General features: G+C 39.3%; 1 protein-coding gene across 1 annotated transcript in view; it reads left to right on the forward strand.

Annotated features, from left to right (window-relative positions):
• Nucleotides 1–21,350, forward strand: part of trim62.1 (tripartite motif containing 62, tandem duplicate 1) — a 41,034-nt gene that overhangs the window by 7,258 nt on the left and 12,426 nt on the right. Inside the window, exon 3 of the mRNA XM_053484219.1 lies at nucleotides 20,842–20,937. Coding sequence (XP_053340194.1) covers nucleotides 20,842–20,937 — 96 coding nt within the window. The remainder of the gene's footprint in view (nucleotides 1–20,841; nucleotides 20,938–21,350) is intronic.

The following is a 21,350-nucleotide window of genomic DNA, read 5'->3' on the forward strand; positions in this document are numbered from 1 at the left end:
CCAGTAACCAGAAATTATGCTAAAATATTTTCCCACTTATTCTGTTTTAGAATATCCAGCTCCAGAGGTTGAATCCCAAATGGTGTTAAATGGAAAGCTAGTGCACTATTTAGAGTGTACAGGTCTTCACACCAAGTAATGCACTTAAATAGGAATTAAATCTGTTTAATTTCTAATTAAGTGCATTACTTTGGGAAGATTTAAGATTTAGCCTTGTGTTTAAGCTATTTAGCTTTGTAGCTTGCGTTAGTCGTGAACAGAACAACACTGATGGTTCAGAGGACATTTGGAAAAACTTAAAGAATTATTAATTAGACAGAGTGTTAAGATTGCATGTTTTCATATGTGTGTTTTTGCTCAAAGTGCTTCTGTGACTGGTTTTGAATGTAGGTTTTGGCGGGCAGGTGCTCTCTCCTCAGTACTGCAGACTGTACAGACCTACTTTCACCCAGGCAATGACAGACAGTTAGTGTGATTAACAATTATTAAAGAGATACATATAGTTAAAGGTCCCAGTGCTGTTACCGTCCATTATCACCATACATAGAATGCCTCTTGTCTAATCAGATTGCTGGGTTGGAACTAGCTGTTGTATAATTTTATTGAATCAACAAAAGTTTTTTTTCTTTTCTTTTCTTTTAGCCTTTAAGGCAAACGAGCCTCCTAGCTTGCCTGATTCCTTCATTATCACTTTAAACTGCATGATTTTGAGACCTAACAAGGTCACTTGATGTCTGAACGCTTGTAACCCTCAGCGTAGCTGTAATTAGGAGAAACATGTCGCGGTTGTCAAGACAATTTGCGATGGTCTCTTTGGAGATGCCCTCCACTGGGAGATTTATGGAGCTTGTGCTAACTTTTTTCGGGTTTTGAAACTCCTTCCCAGCACTTCAGAAGGCCCCGAGGCCAGCACCGAGGCCCTTCATCGGAATCAAAGCAATCCTCGTGAGGAAGCAGGCACGGCGTATGGCCCTGCGTGTACATCAAACCACAAAGAGCAAATTGGCACCGAATTCCTGAGCAGCTGCTCTTGTCTCCTAATGAGACTGTTTATCCTCAGCAAAGCCTCTTCTGCCAGACGAGATGTGTTCAGTTCGGAGTGTGGCTTCACACGGCACAAGAGGTTAGATGGGTCACAGCAGCAACGTTACGCAAAGCTTAATTGCAGTGAGGTCGTTTTTTTATTTTTTATTTTAGAGCTTTTGTATTTTAAAAGAATTACTGCCTGTTTCTTTTTTCCAAATTTGACCTCTTGCTTTACATTTTCAAGCATATACATGATTATACATTTTGGTTCTTGGTTACTATGGTTCTTAATTAGTATCTGCGTAATGGATTGTGTGGACAAATGATGTCATGTTTTGTATTTTGTCCTTCATTGGGCATCTGTTGGTTTTTTTGTTAAGGTAATAAATTTTGTGAAACATCTTCAGCTTTCGAAATTGTAATAATGTCCTGCAAATGTGTATAATTGTAATTGTGGGTTTATTACATTTAAAGCTTGCTTTAAGGCTGTGATTACATTGTCCCACTCCTGTAAAAGAGAAAGCGTACAGACAGAGAAGGTGACGTCAAAATAATGATTTAATGGTGAAAGTACGCTTTCTACTTAGTACAAATTCAGCTACCAGGGCTCACTCTTTTTATATGGTGCCATTACTTTTGTCCTGATATCTGAATATTTGTTTAGAACGAAGCAAGCTGTTCAGAGTGATTTAAAACATGATCAGTTCAAAAACAATTTTGTTTACCAGAGACTATTATTATATTGAAAGTCGACTGACGGAAGCTTTTTTAATGCTTATGTAATTTGAAAACATGATCTCGACTCACACAGTGTTGGGATACTTTAATCTTTAACAAGTAAATCAGTTTGACATTTCTGTTTAGTGTGTGCGTTTTTTTCCCCTAGCATTTTACTATAATTTATTTACAGTTTAAATAGCAACTGTTTTAAGATTTAAAGCCCTACATTAATTCATTGTGAATTTTCGTACAACATTGCACTTCAGTTAATTCTTTCACTTAGTCTTTTTCTGGAGCTAACTAGCACACTTAATATTTTTGGTTAAATGTCCTTTAGAAAGTTTCATCTCTAGCAGGTTTTTACCTCACGGGCATCAACAAGCTTCTGGCAAAATTCTGCTTGGATTAATGTGTGGGTTGTCTGGCACAGACCTAACTCTTAAGCACGGTCTGAATTTCAGCACTGTTCAGTGGGGATGGGAATCACCAGGCAAGTACTAATTTTATTCGCCACATACACAACCATACACCGTAAAAAGCAAAAAAGATTTCTCCAAGAGTCAGGGGACAGTTAACTTGGTATAAAATTGTATGTGGCTGGTAATAAAACTGTTGAGTTATGACAAACTTTTTTTTCTTCGAGGTTCAAGGTCTAAAAATTGTAACAAAATCTGAAAGATTTTAGTATTGAATCAGAATATTTATATTAAAAAAAGACGTCATAACTCAAAAGTTATACTTTTCGCTTTATTCATTATTCAGCCGCTTCAAAAGTGAATCGAACATGAGTAATTAAATGTAGGCCGTTCTTTATGGAGCTTGTTTTGCTTGAAAACCAAGCACAGCATTTAAACACTACAAACTAACTTTAAATAAAGAGTTTTTCAAATAAAATAAACAAAAAGCTACTTTGTTTCTGAGCAGCACATATCTCTGTTGTGTAATTTGGCATAATTATTATTTCTAAACAAACTTGGCCAATAATTCACTTTTACCACATAGAGGATGTGAGAATAGTTTACAGTGTAGCACCTGCAGGATTATAAAGAAACGGTGACGTTTTACCTCCTAAAATGCCTCGAAAGTGAATGGATCAGTTCTTGGCTCGCATGCCCACACGCATCTTCTAACGCACTAAATTTTTACACATTGTTTTGATATTTGCCTCTAAAACCACTTGGAATTTGAGTTTGGAGAAAAAGGCCAATCGAAGACTTGACCATGCACAACATTTTATAATGCAACTCCATAAACATGCATTTCTGAATCGGTTATATTCGGGGATGATCAAGCATCTGACCGGCGCATTCCTATTATGAATGTACAAACAAATAATGATTAGAAAAAGAGAATTTTTTTTATATGATTCATAGCTGAACCGATTTTTTTTTTTTCCCTATTCATTCTACAAAGACTTAAAGTTAGCCTTGTTTATTCATTACACCACCAGCTTTAGTGTGTTTTTTTTGGGTCAGTATCCAGTTGGGCACAAAGTTTCATGCTTATACAGTAACTGATAATTTTAGGTCCTGCCGAAGAATCCTGAAGTTCTCCGTCAAACTTCATCCACTTTGTACATTATGCTACCATCACTATGCTTAACAGCTGCTACAGTGTTCTCACTTTAGAGCACGCTGTAGCAGCTGTTAAGCATAGTGAGGGTAGCATTATGTTTTGGGGCTGGGGAATAATATCTGCACTGAGCTCCTTGTAATTTCCTATTGTCCTGTATGTTAGTCAAACCAATTAGTGCTGCCTTTTTATGTTGCACAGAGAAGCAACCAGCTGTAGTCTATCATCACAGGAAGTGGAGAGGCCTTGTTGTTGACTGAATTGGTAATGTGTGTGCATGTATATATTTTTGATCCTGTGTTGATGTCAGTAAACCCAAAATAAATTTTAACTTGTGAATTAATTTCTTAGGGTATATTCTATAATCAATTCTCCTCCAGGGAACGACTAGTTTGGAATAATTCCTGCATAACCTTCAGGAGTGCATGTAGACTTCCGACCATGCTTGTACACTGTTTGCATGACGTCGGCTGTTTTGGATGACGGTTGTGCTCGTGATTAGGGCTGAGAACCTGTAGCACTGGTTTCAATTAAGCTACTTTTGCTGCTTGGGATTTTTTTTAAATGAATGATGGGTTTACTCATGTAATGGTTGAGCTTAAAGGAAAGGTTATTTGGTGTCAGGAGGGGAAAAAATCAGGTGTAACATAAGATTAAGCCTAGTTTTACCCTCAAATGCTCCACCCATATGGCGTGGTGGATCTGATAACTTTTGTGCTAGGAAATTAGGCTCATTTACTCGTTATGAAATATTCTGATACCAGGCAGTGCCATGTAACGTCAGCCTGGCTCGGTAAAACTAAGAAAATGTCTAAGCATATAGACACGTTCAAAATAAGAATTTAATATACCAGCAACAGTGTGTAAAAACCTTGTGATGACTTACAGAAAACATTTGACCTCTGTCATTGCCAACAGGGTATAAAACAAAGTATTGAGATTTTTTTTGTTAACGACCAAATACTTATTTTCACCCATAATTTGCAAATAAACTAATCTTTAAAAATCCAACAGTGATTTTTTTTTTCAGGATTTTGTTTTCAGGATTTTTTTTTTGTTGTTATTTTGTCTCTCATAGTTGAGGTATACCTATGATGAAAATTACAGGCCTTTTTCATCTTTTTAAGTGGAAGGACTTGCACAACTGGCTGACTAAATACTTTTTTGGCCCACTGTATATAATGGGTGTTCAAAATGTTGCTTTTGATTTTGCAGAAAAACTCGGACGGTAAAATACCTTTATTTTCTCTATATAATCCCCTGCCACACTAATGCATTTATCCCAGTTTTTCACTAGTACTTGGATACCATCAAGGTAGAAATTATTTATTTTTATTTTTTTAAGTACACCAGAGCCATGATTGTACTGCCTAAAATGCCTTCAATGGCCCAAACATGTCGAAATGGCTTAGAGCGAGGTCAGGACTATACAGGAATGTGGAAATAACTTCTAGCCGAGTTCCTGTAACATGCAAGTGGTGTTGGTGAATGATTGTGTGTACACTTCTGATGCGACATGCGTCGATTTTCAAGGATCAGACGTTCCACTTGCTAATCGTTCACGGGAGACTTTAGTGGGCACAGAGCCACCTCAGCCAGTCATTCACGTATGGCCTACTTTGAAATGTTTTAAAATGTTTAAATTTAAAATTTAAATGTTTTATTGGGGTTAGGACTCTCATAATCGTACTGGCGTTGAAGTCTCGTAAATGTCAATCACCTTTACTAGGAGCTTTAGGAATGAAACGGCAATGGATTGTTTTAGGTCGTATTTGTCTGACCTCTCTGAGGTTAGTGCATCCGACTCCTGTTCAACAAGATGTCCCACAAGGCTGTGTCCTGAGATCTTTCATTTTGCTTTTACATGCTGTCTCTCTTATGTCTAAAAAGAAATACAGGGTGTCCAAAAAAAAAGTCTGGTTGCATGGGGAATATGTTGAATGAATATATATATATATATATATATATATATATATATATATAAAAAAAATTTTTTGGTAGATTTACTCTCAATGACCTCTCACTTTTCACAGCCTGTACAATGATCTTACAGTGATCCTCACAGGTTAAGCATTCAGTTTTATCTGCCTTCTGCCTTGTAACCCATTTTGTTTTTAATTATCCAATAAGTCTAAAATGCCTTTGTGCCCTCTACCTTAGGAGAGATATTTCACAAGGTTACATGCTTCAAATGACTGAATTAATTCCTTCATGTTTCTGGTGTTGAGAAACATCTGAGAGCTACAAAAACCCTGCCTCCTTCACCTGGATGTTGTAGACCATCAGATGGTGAACTTACGCACTAGTGCACCCTCATCTACATCAGATAGTCAAGAGTTGAGAGAGTTGTAGGACTTTTTTTCTGGATTGTTTACTTTACTCCATATTTTCTTATCTTTCTTTTGTTTCTGATAGATAGAGGCACCCATGAGCAGCACTCCATCCAGGTGAAGATGGGTGTGTGTGTGTGTGTTGAGTAGTAGCGTACGCTCCCCTACAGCTCCAAACACCCGATCATAAGCGAGTCAATCACGCAGTGTTAAACGCTCAGTGAGGTTTTTACAGGCGTGCTGTGTGAACTTGGCATCAGCAGTCTGCAGGTGTAATCTCATTTAAATTTTACTCCTCCTTTCCTGTAGACAACGTTCTGCATTTGCTTCCTCTCTCCATTCTCTCGTCCCTTCTTTGCCTTGAATATTTCGGGTGCTCTTTTAATACAATTAAGCATGCAGAATTACACCGACTTTTACTTCGACCTTACACACTCTCTCTCTCTCTTTCTCTCTCTCTCTCTTTCTCTCTCTCTCTCTCTCTCTCTCTCTCTCTCTCTTTCTGTCTGTGTCTTGTTCTCTCTCTATGTCTTTCTTTATTTTTGTCTCTGCGTTGCTCTCTCTGTTTCTTTCTTTTATTCTGTTTCTGTCTCTGTGTTTGTGTGTTGGTGAGTGTGTGTGCACTGAGGTTCAGGACCGCTGTGTGAGAAGACTGTTCTTTCATCACAGCTCTTGGCCTTGCAGGACTCTAGTGGTCTGTGGGGGGTGCTATGTTTGAAGTAAATCCAGTCTTTGGTAGAAATTTATTTATTTTTTTTATTTATTTTGAGCAGAAATGGGAATTGGCATCTTTTTCTCTTTGTCTGTTTTTTTGCTGTCTTTGCCTGTCCCTTTCTCTGTATGAATCTCTCTTTGTGTGTGTGTGTCTCTCTCTCTCTCTCTCTGTTTTTCTCTCATTTGCTCTTTCTCTGTTTCTCTTTTTGTCTCTGTTTGACTATCTTTCTCTCTTTTTCTCCATCATTACTCTGTTATGCTTTCTCTCTCTCTCTCTCTCTCTCTCTCTCTCTCTCTCTCTCTCTCTCTCTAATTTTATCTCTCTGTGTCTCTATGTCTTTGTCCCACCCTTGGAACGTCCTCCAGTTCAAAGACTGGTAGCTGTAAGTTTGAGTTCCAGCTTTAGATTACTTTCATAAACACCGGTCTGCAGTACAGTGCTTGAAACACCACTTCATAAGAATGTTAAACATGGAGAGAGTGAAAATTGAAATGAGATCCGAGACTCGATAAGTTGTGAATGGTGGAAGGAATAGTGATGCAGTTACATCTCGTGCTAGCGCATTGACGAATGGAGGAATATTCAGGTGTCTGTGTGGCTCTAAGTGTTTCCAGGTCATATTTTGTTTCCGTGTCACAGGAGGAGATTTTTTTTACCATTTTAGTTTTAAAGAGGTCTGTGAATAGATACATGTGGACGTCAAGACAGTGACGTTGGTAAGGTTGAAGCAGACCCAAGCGTTTAGTTTATAGTTCTCACATGTATTCAGCGTCATGTATTAATTATGTTTATATTGAAATAGTCACTGTGTGACAGTGAAATAGTCACTGCTAATTTGTCAGTATGTGCTGTTTTTTCGTAGGTTGTTCCTGTAACACATTAGCAATTTTGTGTGACAGTTTTTTTCTCTCTCTCTATCTTATAGGAGGAAAAACAGTCATCTATCTGAATAAGAACTTTAAGAAAACAAGCGTTTAGTCTCCTTCGCGTGTCTCGTTAACCAGAAATCTAAGCTCAGAGTGAAAACGCTGGTGCAACACTGCGCTCGGCATCCTAAGAAAGTCTAATAATGAGCGTGACAGTGTTTGGGAAGTTTGAGCAGGATGTAAAGATGATGAGGTAAAAAATCAGACGAAAAGATGCTGCACAGCTTGCTTTAGATAGACTGCCGTACCACCGTTCTGCTGGCTTTAAATGGTTGAAAGTGTTTGCAGTTCTTGTTTAAAATCTTAAAAAATGTATAAAATAGGCTTCTTTTTTGTTAGAAATAAAACAAAATATTCTTGACGGTTAGAGTTGTGAATCATGGGTAGTATGTTGATTTTGTATTTGATTATTTTGGGCATTTATAAGTGGTTTGAAGTATTAAAAATTATTTAAAATATCTAATAACCATCATTTACATTCACGCATTTGGCAGACGCCCTTATTTAGAGCGACTTACTTTTTCTCATTATACAGCTGAGCAGTGGAAGGTTTAGGCCGTGCTCAAGGCCCCAACAGTGATAAATTGGTGGTCATGGGGTTTGAACCTGGGATCTTCCGATCAGTAACTCAAAGCCACAACTGCCCTACGAACCATGTAAAAAGACTGTGTAGCATGTGTTCCTGCTTATACACACATTACTAGTCAAAGGTTTAGACACACCTTCTAATTCCTTGGTCATCCATTCTGCAGTGCTGAAGGTGTCCAAAACATGCAGTCACCTTCTTTGAACAGTTAATATTGAGATGTGTCTGATACTTACTCTCTGTAAAGCTCTAATAACAGCTCTAATGAGGTGATGCTAATTGGTGATTTTTAAGAGTGGTGAACTAAATGAGGAAAGTTTTGCTCTTGTGATGAGATGTGATAAGGTCTTCATGTGAGCCAGTTTTATCATCGTACTTGATTTGGTTTTGCAAGTGCACTTGACAACACCGTTTTTGCAAGTACAGTAACGACATACATTTTATGTTCTGTTATGTCGTGGTTGCGCACTGTCACTTTGTTGTTGCTCTTGTTTGCACATTTGCACGTGCACTTTATGTTGTCTGTAAAAATGTTATACTTAGCTAGTTAGTTTTTGTTAATTTATGTTGTAATTTATGTTAGGTCTCTCTGTCCTGTCTCTGCTAGCCAGTTAACTAGGCCTCTTGGTTAGCTAGTTTAGTGTCTCTGTTAATTTATGTTGTAAATTTATGTTGCGTGTAGCACCTTGGTCCTGGAGGAACGTTGTTTCGTTTCACTGTGTACTAACTGTATATGGTTGTAATGACAATAAAGCCTACTTGAACTGAACTTGGTGCTTAGCGCAAAGAAAATCCCAGCAGCTCTCGGTCACCGAGCTGTTGAGTCTGATTACTAACCTTGCTGCTAATCACACACTTTCGGTGCAGGCGTAGGCGACGAGGTCTGAGTCCGAGCTGCTGGGCTGCTTACCCGTGATTAAGCAGCAGAATTAGCACAGATCACTGACCATTGTTCTGTAATCTTGTGTAATTCCTCTGCACACAAGAACACAGGCTTTTTATAGATTGTGACAGATAAGATTTAATTACACAGGTGGGGGGGGTGTTCGATTTCTGCCTGTTTAGCGCCTATCCCACAGCACCTTCCAAACAACCAGAACATCCATCATGTCGTTCTCAAGCTTCTCGCCTTGGCCCGGAAGGGAAATGATCTTTCCAGCTTCCCAGAGTGACCCGAAAGACTTATTTGTTCACATCACAGCTATTTGTCCAGGATAAATTATCGAGCTGACGCTGCACTGTGGAGCACTCCCGAAAATGCTGTTTCACCTCCACAAACATGACCTTATGAGTCAGGCAGAAGGGGAACACCTTTGGGTTGGACAAAAAAAAAAAAAAAAAAAAAATACAGCAGCTCATCTGGTCATCTTAAAGAACCAATAACAACTGAGACAAATCTGACTTTAGCGATGATTGTAATTGCTGTGAAGTGACTGTGGAAAGCTGCTTGGTTTTGACAGCATGCTGCAAGGTTATTACATGAGATAAATGTAAAATTAGATGAGATGAATTAAGTGCATTACAGTGCCATACATTCTTATTTTGAAGCCTTTTCTCAGATGAAAAAAAAAGAAGGTATTTCAAGTGACTTTAAGGATCAAAAAAACTAAGGCACACATTGAAATAAATAATTATACAAAAACTCTAAGGTGGGCAACTAAACTTTCAGAACTAAAAGTTTCAAAATTTACATCTCGGGCATAACATAAGCCTTTACTGACAATTTCTGTTTTTTTCCTCTTGCTGCTTTCTTCATCTCTTGGCTCGCTGATAATTTTATCGCTTCCTTCCATTTTGCATCCCACACAAGAATGCTCCCTCAAATCCATACACAGCTAACTGTTTGCATCTCCTTCCGCTTTTTGGGTGATGTAAGTGCTTCTTCTTCGTCGGTGTTTACTGGCGGCTTGCATCCGGAAGGCTGTCAACAAATGATTGCGCAAAAACATAATGCAACCTTTTAAAATTAATTAAAAGAAGCTTCGAGGCAGAAGATTTTGCCTCAATCATTTTTTGTAATTGAATTACTCAAGTTACTCGAGGAAACGTTTCAGCCCTACTTCCATGTTTCATAAACTTCAGAAGTAGCACGCATTTTCTGTATTATATGTTGTATAACTTTTTTATGAAACACCAATACTGTTTTGATTGAAAGGAAATAGAAATTACTAGTTGAAAAGATTGTGTCTCGCCCATCCGTTTCTTCTCTCTTTACTCATCAGTCTAAACCTAGAGAAATGCTTGACATTTGCTCTGCATTTACACTGCATTCGTGTCCAAGGGAAAATTGTAAGAATTCACAGTAGGAAAGGTCAGTTTGAACATTTTTTCCAACTTGCAACTCCTACTTAAAAAGTCAGAACCTTTAAGTTGTGGTTATTTGACAAATTCCTGTTTTTTTTTTTTGTAATCTGTTCCAGTTTACTCCGTTCAACTTCACACGAATGAGTTTAAAGACTGATAAAAAATTCTGGTGTGGGAAGGACAAGAGTTAGAAAATTCCTAAAACACAGGGTGTGTCTGATTTACTTCCTTTCTTCAGTTTGAGTCACTTTCCTAGAATTCAACTGAAGCTGGTTTGATTTAAAAAGACTCACTTTGTGACTCACTTTGAAACCAAGTGACCAGTGTACCAACTGTATAAGCATGCCATAGGCTGTGTATAGACTGTGTATGAGCAATTCTGTAATTCTGCTTCATCCCTGAGTAGTTTTGTCATTTCTGTACCGCAGGACAATCAACATGCTGTGAGCATAAAGTGAATCTACATAAATTTTATATTAGGCTTATACACATAATCCCTAAGGACAAGATATTTTTAGTGTGTTTCACACCGCTCACAGTCATGCACCCATCAGTCAGTCATTTCCGTTCGGGCATCAGTCTTCTCGCTCTCGGCGAACACGGTGAAGGAGAGATAAGGTACGGTTCGGGTGCAGAGGTGTGAAGCCGTCTGCTGGCCTTTGGAGTTTGGTTCTCTCTCTCTCTCTCTGTCGCTCTGCGTTTTCCAGCTCAGTGGAGCTCTTCTTCTTGCTCGGAGGTGAGCACACCCCTTCTGCTCTTTCCACCATTAGAATGCTGCAGAGCTCTACAGTCGCCTCAGAGATGTTTGTGCCATATCTATTCATTCAGGAAAACGATTAGCTGCTTTTTATTTAAACTCCTACTACCCAAACCTTAATGATTCTTTACTATTCATATACACTCACCTAAAGGATTATTGGGAACACCATACTAATATGGTGTTTAACCCCCTCTCACCTTCAGAACTGCCTTAATACTACATGGCATTGATTCAACAAGGTGCTGAAAGCATTCTTTAGAAATGTTGACCCATATCGATAGGATAGCGTCTTGCAGTTGATGGAGATTTGTGGGATGCACATCCAGGGCGCGAAGCTACCGTTCCACCACATCCCAAAGATGCTCTATTGGGTTGAAATCTGGTGACTGTGGGGGCCATTTTAGTACCGTGAACTCATTGTCATGTTCAAGAAACCAATTTGAAATGATTCGAGCTTTATGCCATGGTGCATTATCCTGAGGATGGGTACATGGTGGTCATAAAGGGATGGACATGGTCAGAAACAATGCTCAGGTAGCCCGTGGCATTTAAACGATGCCCAATTGGCACTAAGGGGCCTAAAGTGTGCCAAGAAAACATCCCCCACACCATTACACCACCACCACCAGCCTGCACAGTGGTAACAAGGCATGATGGATCCATGTTCTCGTTCTGTTTACGCCAAATTCTGCCTCTACCATTTGAATGTCTCAACAGAAATTGAGACTCATCAGACCAGGCAACATTTTTCCAGTCTTCAACTGTCCAATTTTGGTGTTTTTCTCTATTTTCCCTCTAAGCTCTTCTATGCACACGTTTTAACCCTAACCTAAGGCGAGTGTGTATGTGTGAAGGGGCACTTTAACCTCTTTCATAAGACTTTCTTTTGCTTTTGAATAAAAAAATTAAACGTATACTATGAAAACTAAACCTTGTGCCATAAATGAAATTGTCGTTATGTGCTATATTATAAACCAGGAGTTTTGACAATGTACTGCACATACGTCAAACTGGGGGTATGTCTTAAATCAACAGCTGGACGGAGTTTAATAAATCTTTTGCAGTACTGAGAGATCTTGGAGATCAGTGAAGGGAGACTTTTATATCCTGTAGCGCAAAATGAATTATTTAGAAACACATCTTAAGGTACGGAGATGCTCTGATCAGCCATAACATTAAAAGCAGATATAGATGTAAAAGGTTAATGAAATATATTTGATATATATTGTCAGGTGTTTTTTTTTTTTTGTTTTTTTTATAAATTTCATTTGGGTTAAGGTCCTTGCACAAAGGTCCAACAGTGGCAACCTGAATAAAAAAAAATTATTTAACCAGTTATTTTGCTCCACCAATACACATCCTGGTGAAACTAGCTAACCACCACTGAAGGAGCTGGTGACCGACAATTGGATTTCTTGGTTGGAACTAACTGGTGTATATGTGATGTGTGTGTAATATATATATATTTTTTCTATACCTCTTAGGCCTTACTAACACATTGCTGTATACGTCTGTATTCTTACACAGTAATGTTATTGTGCAAAGCCATGTTTTGCCAAGTCTAAATCAGAAATAAGATTATTTGGTATTTCTAAACAGCACACAGGATGTTTCTTCTGTTTAATGAGAGAAATCTTTGCAGCAGCGCTCTGCAGTAATCCCTTCAGGTCCTACATCCAGCCTGTTTTTAAGCTGCGCTGTGAATCTGGCGATCGTGACCAATTTCCTCCAGTCTCTCCCGCCTCTCCCATGGCCTCTCCTCTAATCTCCTAGCTGACATCTATCAATTAGGACGGTGGTGAGCTGCTAATGTTGTCTTTTCCCTGACTGAGTGCAGCAGCAGCAGTCAGAGGGAGGTCAGAGCTGACAGGAAGACGGACAGGCTGTGTCAGCGTGAAGGCTAAAGCGTTTTCATTACAGCTCTCTGACACACTGTACTACAGCATAGCCACCTCCACCACCACCATCATCATCGTCATGATCTCTCTCACTGTGCCCTATGCTGTCGATTAATCCTGCTTTTCTCGTGGATATTTTAAACATTTTACTGTGCACCTCGAACCCCACAAACGTATGGCTGTTATAGATCAGCGAGGTGCAGAGTCACGGGCGTGCCACGCCAGCGGGATGCAGACGTGCTCTGACTACACGATGGAGGAAAAGCAGCCGTCCATCCTGAAAGCAATTTCTGCTCCTCTAAAGGGAGAGAAATAGCTGTGAGATTTCCCCCCCCCCATGACTGACGCGACACTCTAGACACACTCTGAGAGCACGATTTACTGCTTTTCCTCATTTCTCATGCTGGAAAAATAAGTCAGAATGTCTGTTTTTCACCGCCATGCCGTGCTTAAGTGCCCATCTTAACTTGGTTCCCTTCCTCTCCCCGGGAACCAGGCAGACCAGAACAGGCTTGAAGCACAACACCAGCAGGATGAATTATTAAGTCTGGCATGTGCTGTAACCTGTAACGAAAGATCACGAATCACTATCTTAAAGCGAATACGTGGATCACGTATCAACGTGTTCCAGGTCTCACACTCTTCCTTCTTCCTCTGATTTCCAATATCATATTTCTGCATGCTCATCCTCTCCTCTTAGAACATGAAATAATCCAGGTGGTATGGAAGCAAGAATCTGTGATTTGAAACAGGTACGCTGTTGGGTTACGAGATTTTTCGCGGTATCTGTATACGCCGTGCCCTAGCAGGGTCACACAGCTCTCCTCTCTGCACTGCCTTGTTGCAGTAAGCATTTCATATTTGTTACGCCGTATGTTCTTCATCTCGCTGAGCCAGGTGTTATCATGGCACAATCTGCTGACGTTACAGAGGCTCAAGCTCACCATAGGTGCACCTGAGTAAGTCAAACCACAAGACACTGTGCTTCAACAGCGTTCATAGACTTTCAGTAAAATTCAGTACTTTTGCACGATATGGCTTTAAAGCGGTTTAGAATAAGCGTTCCTGGGGCATTCTGAAATCTGTAAAATCTTTGGTTTATTTAATGTTCATTTTATTTCTTTGTTGTTTGAGGTTTTTTGCCACTTTTGGGCTGAATGTTGAATGGAGTTGAAAAGAATTAAAAGAAAATGTGGTCATGTGGTCACGTTCTTTCCTGGAGTGCCTGATCCATTACCAAAACGCGTTTGTAAAGTAACTGTTTGCTGATAGCACTGATTCATGTCATGTTATAACTGCTCTATGTTTTTAAATATTTTAATTTTTAATTTTTTTAATTTTTGTTCCTATTTTTTTTTTTTATTTACTTTTTTTACTCTTTGTTTCAGAAAAGCTTATTTTTCTGTAAAAATGTGACCGTGTTTAAGGACACTATACAAATAAAAATGTATTGAATCAAATTATAACAATATATAAATATGTAAAAATGGCACTTTAGCAGCTTTCAATTTATTCCACCTTTTCCAAATCTGAGGTCTATGGATTCTAAGAAGAAACTCCCATAAATCAGGTGTTTATCTCTATATGATTATCTCTTTATCCCTAAAATGATGCCTCTGGCATTGCCATGGAGCTCATGTTTATTTAACAGAACAAATTAGAGTGTTTGAGAGCCGGACAATGGGAACCCAAAGTTTATGGCCAACGCTGGTCTGCTCTCCTGAGATAGCTCTGACTGTAAACAGATACTCGTGCACTAGAACTCAGTTTAACAAATGTGTGTATACAGTATGGTTCTCGTATAATAATGTGTACACTGTCAGGACTCATGTAACACATGCATACTGGTTCAACATAAGTCTCATGTAGTAGAGAACTGTGCAGGTGTGCTGTCTGTGCTTTAACTCAATACCTCATTTATGCTCTTAAACTTCTGTGGTCACTGATGATGAAATTTAAAAGCAAGAGTTCAGATATTTAGAATTTTGGATGATCATTAGGCTGATGTTGACACACGGCAACCAAAAGCAGAAAGAGATGTGCAGTAGCAGTAAAGTTTGGACCCACCTTCTAGTTCAGTGCTTTCTTTAGTGATTTCTACATTCCAGAGCAATTCTTTAAAAACTATGAAGTAACACACATGGCATTGGATATTTAAATAACAGCAACGGTCTGTTATCTTAAGACATGAAGGTCATTTGTTCTGGAACAGTTGCAAGAACTATATTTTCATGTGCTTTAGCAAAACCCGCGCACCATGATGAATGAAGACCATCCCAAGTAAAGGAAGACCAAAACTTACTGTATTTCAGCTGCAGAGACGTTGTTCATTTAGAGTTACCAGCCTTAGAAATGACCTATTAACAACTGGCCCCTCAGATTAGAGGCGTTATGAAGTCTTTACATAGCATAAGTAGCAGACACGTCTCAATATCGACTGTTCAAAGGAGATAATTACATTTTTTGGATGCCTGGAAATAAATCTCAGGAAGGACGATGGAGTTAAAAGCGGTGTTTAGACTTTTGACTTGTAGTGTGTTGCAAACATATGAGGTAGTAATTTAATTGAACATATGTTTGTAGTATTCAAAGGTTTAGATAATGTTTAAGATAAGATAGTACATGTGTAATAGATTTTTAATGAGGTGTGTTTAAAAGATAAAAGTAATTTAGTGAAGAGCTTTATTATATTGTTAATATTTGTGACCGTGGGGAGGTTTTTATTAAATACAGTAACAGTGAAAAGTTTACTTCCAGGCAGTAAAAATAGTGGGCAGGGCTTGTTTCATGTTTCATCTCTGCCTAACTTCAGCGGGATTTTTTTTTTTTTTTTTTTAAATAAAGTACTTTGTACATCACGTCCTCCAAACAGTCTTATGATGTTTCCCAAAGATACCTCCCCATGTGTCACCCTGGAGGAAAAGTAATGCTGACTGTGAGATGAATCATGCGTTTGCCGTGACCTCGGTGTCTTGGCTCCCGGAGGCTGTGCCTCCATGATGCGTGACTTATACTGTCTTTGAAAAGGCTGCAGCACCGACGCCGGCTTCCTAGCCTGATTTACGCAGCTCTCAGATCGAGCTAGGACAGAGAGCGGGTTGGCGCATGTGGATTTTACGCTGCCTGACAGAATTATGCCACCAGCTCGGGTGAGGTTACACAGAAGCGTCCTTGCAGGAGTTCAGCCTCTGGGCTGGATGTTAATGAGGGCCAGGCAGGCGTGCGGTTTGCACGAGCGTCGACTCTACTCCTCAGCAGCAGTGCTGCTACGCCATCGTCAGAGCCTTGTTTGTTCATTCTAGTTCACGTTGAGCTTCTTGCAGTGTGTGTGTGTGTGTGTGTGTGTGTGTCTCTTCATTATTTGTTCTTCCTTCATTAACTTCTCTTCAGCAAGCTGTTGTGTTTAATGAAGGGCGCCGAAACTCGAGAAATCAGAAGTGCTTGCAGACAAATGCCACCAATCTTTATTTTTAGATTGTTGTTCCCCAGAGCGAATGTGAGAGAAGGGATTGTTTATTTATTTAGATTTTTGGATTTGTACTACTTCTGCAGTAACCTTATTCTGTCTTGTGGCGTCCTGGGGAAATGCCATGTCACACTCAGGCTGATCAGAATGGACGGACGGTCTCTTAAAGCCCTCCTGGACAGCTATAATTCTGACTGTGCTCATGTAGTAGATCTATTTGAAGCATGATGGCACTTTAATAAGTTACACTAGCACAGGGCATGACTATAAAAATGTGACCTATAAAAATTTTTTTAATTCTGTTGTTTTACCTTCTCACATGGCGTTTTAGTCCATAACGCTAAAAATACACAGATCACTGAATGAAAATTTTTGGTTTTAAACCTTGGGTACAGCAGAAGTCTTTGCTTACCGAGAGTTCACGCAGGAACAGCTTGGTTACAGCCACTGTTACGCAGTATCGTCACTGCAGATGCTTGTTTTTGGAGCTTGACCTCTGGGGAGATGCAAACCTCTTCAACAAGCTGCCTTGTCACGTTGTATAACAGTTCGGTAAGCTTTTTTCCTTCGAATTGAACAAGCACTCTGGATTTACATGAAACCAAGCCTATTGTGCTCCTCTCCACTGGGTTAACCCGAACATGCAGGCATAGTGTGAATAACTTGAAACGGAAAGCAAACCTAGGCTCTGAAGCTCGTCACAGCCTTGCACTGTTCGAGTGAGCTGTTGGTGATTGAAATATGACGTTATTCATGTGAAATGTATGAGATGAGCGAGTTCGTAACTCCTGTTAACGGGAATGTTTACGTCTGAGAGACACAGTACAGCAATATAATATCTCTCTTGATAAACAGTGTCACAATAAACTCTCCATGAGGTATAACAGGCATCATCAGTGTTTTTGGAAGAGTTTAGAGCCCCGTTTGAAAGAAGCTAAAAATAAAATTTGGAAATACCGATTATCCTAATTTGCATGACTTTGTACTGTGGGAGGAAACCGAAAGACTTGGAGAAAACCCACCAAGCACAGGGAGAATGTGCAAACTTGAGGAAGGAATTGAACCTTAAATCTAACCGGTTCAGAAGGTCCCAGGTTTAAATACCAAAACCACCAAGGTGCCACTGTTGGACTCATGAGCACGGCCCCTAACCCTCAACTGCTCAGATGTATAAGAAGATAAGTCACTTTGGATAAGGGCGATTTGCGATTGCGCACTTTTCTATGACCTTGAGATTGCACACGTTTCTGATGAAATCCACCAATATGGCAAAGCCCACTTACAGATACCGAACTTTTCAACATCTTATTTTCATTTGTGTCTAGAAAGCTTTAAGAAGGCTTTGTTTGTTTATACACATCCTACAAAAAAAGTCACATAGATTATATGAAGAAATATTTTTTATTTTAAGTCACACTCCTGCACTGGATTCTGTAATCAGGAGCTGGATTCATGCAGTGTGTTTAAATACAGTGTTTAACTGCTTTCCACCTGTGAAGTCGCCAACCTGATTGAAATGATGGCAAGAAAAAAGTATGTTAACCTTTCGGTATTTCCTGGTTTTATAAATTAATCTGTCATAAAATTTGATCTGATCTGAAGTCAAGAGTAATGACCCCAAAAAAAGCCAAATGGAGTCAGGTATTACCCTACCTGGAGTCTTTTTAAGAAAATGAGTTTGTAGGTGAACTAGAGCTACTTTGAATGATAAAAACCACTCACGCTTTTTAAGTTTGCTCCGCACAAAAAGAATGTTTATTTAAGTCATGGCTTTGCCAAAAATAGCTTTCAGAGAATCTATGATTAAGTGTGTTGATTTACATAAAGATGAAAAGGGTTATAAAGTGATTTCAAAGAAATGAGTGACCACCAAAGATATAAAGGTATCATCGGAACAGGTTAACATCTGTGTTCAGGTGTCTACAGTACATAAAACATTGAACAGATAGGGTGTCCATGGCAGGACACCACAAAGAAAGCCGCTTCCTACAAAAAAAAACAAAAAAAACATTGCTTTACGCCTGAAGTTCGCCAAAGAGCACCTTGACTCTCGACAGCGGTATCGGCAAAATGTTTTGTGTACTGTTGAAACTAAGATTGAACTATTTGTAAAGAACATGCGGCCCTATATCTGACATAAAAAGGGAACTGCGTATCATTATGAAAACATCATCCCAACCATAAAGTATGGTAGAAAAAAACATCATGACTTTGGCTTGCTTTGCTGTATCAGGGCCTGGCCTGTAATTATGGGGAAGATGAATTCCTATGCGGATCAAAAAATTATTCAGGAAGAAATGTCTAAGTCAGTCGAAACTCTGTAGAAGCTGGGTGATGCAATAGGACAATGACTCAAAACACCAGAGCAAGCCCACAACAGAATGGCTTCAGAAAAACAAAATTTGCCTTTTGGAGTCTCCAAGTCAGAGCTCAAACCTGAACCCAGTCGAGATGCTATGGAAGACTTGAAGAGAGTCATATACATGAGATGTCCAAAGAATATGACGAAGCTAAAGCAGTTCTGCCAGGAAAAAGGGGCTAAATTTCATCATGAACACTGTGCAGGTCTGATCTGCACATTGGACCTGTCTGACTTGTGCTGGTGCCCCTCTTCTGGTTGGAGATCTTGTTGCATGGTTGCCCCATGTAGTCTGCCTGGGAATGCGTGTGGTGACTGGGGACGGTTCCACTTGTCCACGAAGACTGTCCTGTCCTCGGCTGATGCTGACACCTTTTCTCTAAGGACTTGTGACTGCACTCACTCGATAGTTCAGGACTGGAGTTTCCTACAGTCTACCTGACCCTCCAATAACGAACTGGACTTCATATTAAATTAAACACATCTCCTGTTATTGAAACAAATGAGGATGGTTTCCCTCTTGAGTCTGGTTCCTCTCAAGGTTTCTTCCTATTACCATCTCAGGGAGTTTTTCCTTGCCACTGTCGCCGTCGTCTTCGGCTTGCTCATCAGGGACAGCCTTATCATTTTGATTCATACACGTTCACATCTCATACAAACTTAAAATTATTTTGACTGTGTAAAGCTGCTTTGCGACAATGTCAATTGTTAAAAGTGCTATACAAATAAAATTGAATTGATCCACAGCTACAGGAAGCGCCTGGTTGATGTTATTCCTGCCAAATGGGGTCAACCAGTCATTAATTCCAAGGGTTCACTTACATTTTCCAGTAGCACAGTGATAAAAAAAAAAATTAATAAAAAAAAATTGATTGTTCTCGTAAAAGATCAGATTTTTTTAGTTTTGTTATTTTTAGGCACATTATATTTGTCAATTGACTTAGATGAAGAAGAAGAATAATCACATTCTATGAAAAATTTATGTGTAAATTTTAATATATGTGTTAATATGAAACCATGAAATTTCAAAAAGTTCACACCTTTTCTTGTCATGGTTGAAGTAGTATAATCTGTTTGGCTGCAAAAGACTGAAGCTTAAACAACACAATCCAGTTTGTTATGGATCATTTACCTACCTGTAATCTACGCCACAGGACATGTTGTAGTTACACGCTCTCAAGTATTCTCTTGGTGTGTGACCCAGACCGGGCTTCCTCATGCGTCCTGATTCTGCCTGCCAGGCTCACAGAGGTGGCCCACTTGTCCTGAATCTGCCACTGCTCAGGCCCACTTTTTCAGGAAATCTCTGCAGGCTCATTTTATTTTCTTATTCATCTCAGGTGCATGTTCTCCTTTCCTCCCACCCTGTCTCACACTGCACAGCTTCAACGTGCTTCGTTTCCATCCTGACAAAGCAAGGTGATGCCTGACTAAGCAAAGCCTATATGAAATAAGTAATGCTAATGTACCTCGGTAAATCATGAAATGCTTTTAGCACAGGGTGAGTGTTATTGTCTGTAGGACACGCAGGAGGTAAACGGCACTTGAAAGATGGCGTCGTGAGAAACCCACGGTTTTATACATGCAGATGGATTGCACAGATCTTAACAACACCACTGTGGCAGGATTATCAACAGTCTCAGCACTCGGGAATTAAGAGCCCTAATATAAAGAATTTGCGGTTGTGCAGTGAATTAGAATGTGTGAGTTATGTAGGTTTGCTTTAGCAGGTACTTTTTCGTGTAATGATTGTTCATGAGGTCTTATTGTTTACGTTCATTAAATATCAATTGATGTGTTCATAGGAGGTTATAACACAACTTGTACAGCTCCCTTCTTTCGTCCAGTACTGATCCAAACTGTGAAGGGTAGGTGATGGAAATGTTGTGTTGTCATGGAGATAGCATAATGTCTTGCATTTCAAATAGTCCACGTTAGTTTCCTGCACTTTGCGTTTTTTGTAAAATACTTTTGGCCCGACCAAAAACCTGAATGTCTTCCATTTGTGAACATGAAAAGGAGAACAGGAAGTAATTTCTCAATTAAAAAAAAAAAAAAAAAAAACTTACTGGCCAAAGATAAAAGGAAGCGATCAGGTGCTCTGTAGTCCATTTAAATCTTTATGATGATTTCTCCTTATTAAGTGATTATTCCTACTTTGCCCTTGTTTTTTTAACAGAGGGAGATGAAAGAACAGCTGACAGCTCTGCAGGACAGTGAGAGAGGACACACGGAGGCTTTACAGCTGCTGCAGCGGCAGCTCACCGAGACCAAGGTAACTCCAGAACCTGCTTATGTTTTTCTCATGGATCACTGAGCTTAAAGCAGAGCATTGAGGAGCAGTTTCTGTCAAGAATGTACTGTATAAGCATTATTTTAACACGCATTACATTATAAATTTTTCCCCCTAATTTTTTCCTCTTCTTGTTTATAGCATTATTCGATGGAGAATAAAGTTCATGTAATTTTTACAATCCATGGTGGTGTTTGTATGTATTCATGAGCATCTCTGTATGAGTGTATTTTAATTTTGTATTGCTATGTTTTGTCGAGTATGTATGTATATATGTAAGTGATGCAGGAATGCGCATCGCTTAGTGTGAGTGTTTTAATTTAGCAATTTCACACCTGTGATGAGGTCGTAGGCATAATCACAGCGGTGCTGAAACTCAGCACAACCTCAAGTGT

This window comes from Clarias gariepinus, chromosome 23, assembly GCF_024256425.1.
Source record: "Clarias gariepinus isolate MV-2021 ecotype Netherlands chromosome 23, CGAR_prim_01v2, whole genome shotgun sequence".
Taxonomy (NCBI): domain Eukaryota; kingdom Metazoa; phylum Chordata; class Actinopteri; order Siluriformes; family Clariidae; genus Clarias; species Clarias gariepinus.